Raw genomic sequence first — 7,476 nt, forward strand, 5'->3', positions numbered from 1 at the left:
TACGATCCATATTTCCGTTTCCGGCAATATCATCGTTTCCGGAGTATTCATTTCTTGCCTGTGACGATCTCAGCTCCCACTGAAACCAAGATCCGTCGATTCCGAATATCCATAGATGGAGTATTTAATGCCATTAAATACTTGATCCGTTTACGTACTATTTGTGTGACCCTACGGGTTCAGTCAAGAGTAAGCTGTGGATTAATATCATTAATTCCACTTGAACTGAAGCGGCCTCTAGCTAGGCATTCAGCTCACTTGATCTCACTGAATTATTAACTTGTTAATTAATACTGAACCGCATTTATTAGACTTAACATAGAATGCATACTTGGACCAAGGGCATTATTTCCTTCAATTTAACAGTCCAAGTCTTAGCTCTACTCAAAACTTTATCAACTAAAGGTTTACATTGAGCAAAGGAAAGTTTCTTGTAGACAAGGGAACACCCAAGTACCTAAATGGAAACTCACCAGAAGGAATATTCAAGGTGAGCATGATTTGATGCTGAATGTCTGAATTTACACCACAAATATATGCATTACTCTTATCCAGATTGGCTTCCAACCCTGAAGCTTTTGAGAACAACAGGAACTTCTGAAACAACATATTAGTTGAAATAGGATCTGCTCTGGCAAACATAAGCAAGTCATCTGCAAACATGAGATGAGTGATATTCAGCTTCTCACATTTTGGATGAAAGTTGAAGTTAGGATCAGCTTTCAACTGGCTAAGACTTTTGGAGAGGTACTCCATACCAATAGCAAAGAGAAAGGGGGACAAAGGATCACCTTGTCTTAACCCTTTTTTAGCAGGAAAGGGAACACAAGGCTGCCCATTAATAAGAATGCTATAAGAAACAGAAGAAATACACTCCAGAATCCACCCAAGGAACACCTCTGGGAAGCCTAATTCCTTCATAACATCCATTAAGTAACTCCATTCAATAGAGTCATATGCTTTCTTTAAGTCAACCTTAATCATGCATCTGGGAGAGAGGTTCTTCCTGTTGTAACCTTTCACAAGCTCAGTGGCCAAAAGAATGTTATCTGAAATGATTCTTCCTGGGATAAACCCTGCTTGACAGTCACTAACAATAGAGCCAATCACCTTCTGAAGTCTACTAGTCAAGATTTTAGAAATAATCTTGTAAATAGTAGTACAGCAAGCAATAGGTCTAAATTCCTTAACCTTAGAAGGGTTAGGAACTTTAGGAACTAGGGTCACAGTAGTACAGTTCACTTGCTTCAACATCCTCCTATTATCAAAAAAACCCATAATAGCAGCATACATATCAGTTTTAATTATCCCCCATGTCTTTTTGAAGAAGACTGCATTGAATCCATCAATTCCTGGTGCCTTATTGTCATCAATCCCCTTCAAAGCTAGATCAATCTCCCCTTCAGTTACTGGCTGGCATAAAGAAAGCCTAGCAGAATTACTCAGTGTGGTCCCCTCTCTCATAGTGGGAAGATCAATCAAAGGCAAAGAGCTAGCCCTTGTACCAAGCAACTGCCCATAGAACTTCAAAACCTCACCCTGAATATCAGCTGGTGTCACTAATTTATTGTTATCATCATCAATTAATTCAGTGATCCTGTTGATCCTATGCCTCTCCTTGACTGAAGCAAAGAAGAATCTACTATTAGAATCACCTACTTGTAACCATTGGAGCCTAGATTTCTGTCTCAAAGCCACTTCTTCAATTCTCAACCACTTCTTCAAATCTGCAGAGCAATTGTGTTCCTGACTCAGCAGGAAACTATCAGAATGATTCTGCTGAAGTTGATTATGAATAGAATCAAGTTGCACCCTTGCTTGATCTATCTTATTTGCAATACCTTGGAACTCCTGTTTATGAATGGACTTCAGTTTCAGTTTTACCAACTTCAGTTTTTTCCACACAAGTAACATACCAGATTCTGGCATAGATTCCTTCCAACAATGCTCCACTGAAGGAAGAAAGCTATCATGATCAACTAAATAATTTAAGAACCTGAAAGGCCTACCACCATCAAGAGATTCTGGAATGCACTTAACCATGATAGGACAATGGTCAGAAAGGGAGGAATTAAGGTATTCAGAACACACATCACCCTTCATACTCATCCACTCCCCATTGCCTAAACATCTATCAATTCTGCTAGCAGTTTTAGTATTATCTCCCCCCTTATGCCAAGAATAAAAGTGACCTTTGCTCTGCAACTCATAGAGCTGATAGGCATCCACAAAATCAGCAAAATCTTTAATTTCTGCTAAAGTCACAACCCCCCCCCCCCCCCATTTACTCTCTCCTGGAAACCCATGATAGCATTAAAGTCACCAGAAATCAACCAAGGAGAACTACCCACTGTAGCATTAATATCACCTAAATCATGCCACAAAGCTTTCCTGTCATCTATGGTGTGCAACCCATAGACTGCAGTGAAAAAGAAGCAGTGCACACACTGCTGATCAATAACCTCACAGTGGATAAATTGAGTATTACACCTCAAAAATTTTACAGTAACACAGTTAGTTTGCCACCCTAACCAAATTCTCCCTTTAGAACTATGCATATAGTTATTTTCCCAGTTCCAAGAATGCCCAAATTTATTCATGATAGACTGATGCTTGCTAATCTTGACTCTAGTCTCTAAAATTGCAATAATTTTAATATTATAGATACTAATAAGCCTCTTTACCTCAGTGACCTTAGAGGGATCATTTAGCCCTCTAATATTCCATGTGCAAAGATTCAACATTCAGAAATTGGTCCAGAATCACCATCCAGCAGCTCCTCTATGTCATCCTCCGCAACAACCTCATCTGAATCATCTTCATTCAAAGGCCCAAAAGAGTTGTTGTGTGACACAGGCACACCTCTACTTCTTGCTCCTTTAGTAGCCACCTTCCAACCACCATCAGCACCTGATTGATTCACAACCAAGCTCTGGTTCAGAGGAGTAGCAGAAGGAGTTACAATAACTGCTGGAGGTACAGTTGTTTTCTTTGGAACCACATCTTCTTCACCTGGGGTGGCTTACTGGCTTGCTGCACTTGAGTTTTAGCAACACTAGCACAGTTATGGCCTGGTAATTGGCATTTATGACGATAAGAGGGTTTCCAGTCATATTGAACCTGTTGTTTAAATTCTTGACCATTCACATCTTCAATCCAGATATGATCAGGCAGAATTGCTGTCACATCCATTTCCACCAAAACTCGAGCAAAAGACACCCTCTGTTGTCTTGTAGTGCAATCATCAGCACAAATAGGAACTCCCAACAAACTAGCAATCCTACTAAGAGAATCACCACTCCAGCAATTCAGTGGGAGATTAGGCAATCTAACCCATAATGGAATGACCCTTAAAACTTCTTCATAAAAATTGAATTCTGGAGACCAGGGTTTAATGATCATTGGCTTACTGAAAAACGTGTATGGACCTCCACTCATCACAGAATTTCTATCATCTACTGAGTCAAATTGGATAATGAAATACCCATCATCATGGAGAAAAACATTAGGTGTACCAATGTTGACCCAGTTAGCAGAAATGAACCTCTTAATAGCAGCAATGGTTGGAGTATCACCCACTACATACAACACAATAGCAGCTAACCATTTCCTAGTCATATATTCTACCTCATTCTTCTGTAATTGAGCAAGTTTCTTACCCTCTTTAACTACTGGAGAAACAAACTTAAGAGAAACACCTTTACCTGCTAAAGGAGATCTCTGAAATAAGCTAGACCATGTGGGAGGAGCTTGAGTGCCATCCATCTCCAATCGCCTTTGAGCCACTGGTGCAGGCTGAGTAGGAGCACAGATAGGCTGGTTTTGTTCTAAGTTTTCCCTCAATTGAGAGGCCAAAACCCTCATTCTACGTTGCATCTCTAAATCACCAGTTCCTGATCCTCCCCTGTTTCCAATCTGAGATTGAACAGCATTTTCCCCCAAATTCGAAAATAACGGCTCTATTTGGTTTCCAGCAGAACCAGAGATGCCGAGAACTTGATCGTAAGCCAAAATCGTGTTATGGAGTTCTAGAGGTATCAATCCAGCACTTGGATGAACTAATGAAGAAGATACAAGCTCACCTTGCTGATCCATGGCGCTCAATCGATTCTGGGATGTTGTTACTTGTTGCTCAAGCAACGGTGTTTCCACCAATGGAACAGTGCTTACACTTGCAATAGCTTTCTCACCAGTCACTGAAGGAGAACCTAGTGAAGGAGTAGAGCTCACAACTTTCTTCTTCCGCCCCATCAATGGAGTGGGTGCACGATAGTAATCGCCCTAAACGTGCGCCACCAGAGAGAGAGAGAAGAATAGATCTTAATTTAATAATTGTAAGGGTTAGTAAGTTGGAAAATGTTGATCATACTATCGACATGATTATGTGGATATGAGGCGAATAGTTATGGACAAATGGAGTATGTGAGTATGTTTTGTTCAACTATCCAATCAATCGTAATTTTGTAATTGTCATACTTATATAAGTGATTCTTTAGCAAATTTTGTAATTGTCATACTTATTAAGTGATTCTTTAGCAAATTGTTTGAAATAGGACAATACATGAGAGATCTCATAATAGTTAAGATTTCACTCTTCAGAACCATTACCTTCGTTCTGAGTTAGTTATCACATTTTTGTTATCTCCTCATAATCAACATAATAAACTAAAAGTAAGTGATATGCTTTTATAAAAAATTAACCTTTTGTATGAATTTTGATGTATTTATATTATTTCATAATATCACTTATTCCAATCAAATGGAGGGAGTGTATATTTTTCACCGTATAGTTAAGGATGGAGGAGCTGGGGGTACTCGAGAGGGCAAAGCGTAAGCAGGGACTGATCACGTTTCCATGCTTTATTTATTATCATTTATCAACCTACATTTCCTTGCTTGATGGTGCACTTCAGCTCACCTAATAACCATAAATCCATCATTGATAATCCACTTAATTATCACTAATCATATATACGAAGCTTTTATTTATGATTTGAGACTGTAACAGACTAACAACTCATAATTTATGGAAATTACTCAAGTCCTACTTAAGAATAAACAATATGCTAAGCCTTTCCTTTTTGGATTCCCGAGGTCCTACTGCTACTCCTATACTTCTGTTGTCCTACATATAGCGGTATAATTAATTACTACTGCGTAACTAACACGAAAATGAAGAACTGATGCATCTCGAAAATACAAATACATAACAATTCAGAGTACACATCAGTTTTTTGATTTTTCACTGAACGCATTAGATGAATACTTCAGAATACAACAATTCCATGACAAAACAGTTATCTTAGACCTAACGTGTAAATTTTACATTATACACGGATTTTTGAGTCCGTACCCAATTAAGGATGTTATACGTAGATGAATGCCTGAGGTATGTTTGGGATAACTGGGTTGCTTGGATTCACAGTCCATGCACTCTGCTAGAATGCTAGGAGCCAAATGTTTTTTGTGTGTGGAAAATACCATAGCATTGATGATTGTAAGGAAGTAGGTGTGCAAAAACTGATATAATAAAACCACAACTCTTAGTTCGTACATGTGGAATTGATGGATTAGTACGCATTCAATTGTGAAGAAGACCTCTTATGGCTCTTAGCTTGACTTTTGCTATCTACCTAAATGATGATTATGAGCCATAATTTGCAAGGTTTTTAGGGGGACCCTGAAGAAAATGTGACTCCTTTATTAGGGTTGGTCGTATAATCTCACATATATCAGCAATATAAATCCACCTTTTAAGGCATTTCTTTTTTCTTCAAGTTATATACCAGGCCAAGAGCTTAAGCCCTTAGTCCTGTTTTATTTGGTCGCTCATTTGTGAGCGCGTGTATAATCAAGGGTTCCTCATGCAGGAATTACTTTACTTTCGTAAGGCATTCTCTGTCCTTTTGATCCTATTGTTAGCTGCAAGCTTAATTTTGTTATGGTGATCAAAAGACGGTAGAGGTCATTGATATTAGTGAATGTGCTGATTGTCATCAGAACAATATCAAGCACAACCATGCTTATGAAGGTATATATAAGTTAACGAGTTTTCATTGTACTATTTGTTTATGTTATATATGTCTGTTTCTGATATAAAGAGGTTTATATATATGTAGGGCTTAGTGTTACCATTGACTGCAAGATTGCGAGTGGTGAGGTGAAGACATGAGGGGAAGGAAAGCTTGATAAAGATGGGAAGTTTAGAGTAGATTTTCCACATGAGCGTGTAGGAAATGGGAAGAAATTGAAGGAAGAATGATATGCACAACTTCACGGTACATCAGATATACCATGTCCCGCTCAAAATGGGATACAGTCTTCAAAGTTGGCCTTTATTTCTGAATCTGATGAAAAACACACATTTACCTCAGTTGGAAAACTGAAATTCTCACCAGCAACCTGCACATCTGCCTTCTTGTGGCCTTACTTCAAGTATCCGTCTTTTCATAAGAAATCCTTCTCCAAGTGGCCATTCACCTTCCCTAAGGTCCCATGCCCTCCCTTTTTCAAGAAACATTTTTTCAATAAAACATTTTTCTCCATCCTGAAATTCAAGAAATTGTTCCCACATTTCCCCATATACCAAGAAACCTTACCCATCACCAATGCCAGTATACGAGAAGCCCCTCCCACCACCAGTGCCAGTATATGAAAATCCTCTTCCATCCCCCCTCCAGTATACAAGGAGCCACTCCCACCACCTGTGCATGTGTACAAGAAGCCACTCCCACCACCCGTTCCAGTGTATGAGAATCCTTATCCACCACACGTGTCAGTATACAAGAAGCCTTGCCCACCATCCGTACCAGTATACAAGACTCCACTCCCACCGCCTGTGCCTGTATACAAGAAGCCACTTCCACCACTCGTGCCAGTGTATGAGAAGCCACTTCCACCACCGGTTCCTGTACACAAGAAGCCATGTCCTCCTATATTTACGAAGCCACTCATCCCAATATATAATCCAAAGCCTATTCCTCCTATTACTTTCCCTGAGAAGCCATGTCCTCCTATTAGTATTCCTAAGCTCCCACCATTTAAGTTCCCACATTACCCCAAGTTTCTTCCAAAGGTTTATGAACACCCCAAGTTCAAAAAGTGGCCTTCTTTGCCACTAATCCCTCTCATCCTTGAAAGTCCCTTTGCATTACTTGTAGCTCCTTCATTTGCATTATTTCATCAAAGGATTAAATTGATGCAGTAATGTGTACGAAGTATAATGTGTACTACTTTAGGTATCTAAGTTCCCAAGGGACGGATTTAAGGATATGCTGGTTCAGTTTTTTGCTCCAAAAGTTGTAGCAGGAAGCAGTATCACCCTAGAGTAGTGGAGTGAATATAAGTCATTATTGTTTTGCTGTTTCATTCCTAGTACTTGTACAATGTTCCGGCTACAACATATCTTTTGTTCCATCTGTTTTTTGCCAATGAAATTTATTTGTTGGACTTCGTTTTTGTGCTCTAAGATGCTAA

The 7,476-nt window shown here is 39.2% G+C and overlaps 1 protein-coding gene across 1 annotated transcript; it reads left to right on the forward strand.

Moving 5' to 3' along the window:
• The first annotated feature begins 2,041 nt into the window (after positions 1 to 2,041).
• On the forward strand, positions 2,042 to 7,207 carry LOC110786472 (proline-rich protein 4). The gene is given in 5 exon segments (XM_056842670.1): positions 2,042 to 2,155; positions 5,923 to 6,031; positions 6,120 to 6,585; positions 6,587 to 6,672; positions 6,675 to 7,207. Coding segments are annotated over 5 exon segments (1,308 nt in total).
• The last annotated feature ends 269 nt before the right edge of the window (positions 7,208 to 7,476 follow it).

This window comes from Spinacia oleracea, chromosome 4 (genome assembly GCF_020520425.1).
Source record: "Spinacia oleracea cultivar Varoflay chromosome 4, BTI_SOV_V1, whole genome shotgun sequence".
Taxonomy (NCBI): domain Eukaryota; kingdom Viridiplantae; phylum Streptophyta; class Magnoliopsida; order Caryophyllales; family Amaranthaceae; genus Spinacia; species Spinacia oleracea.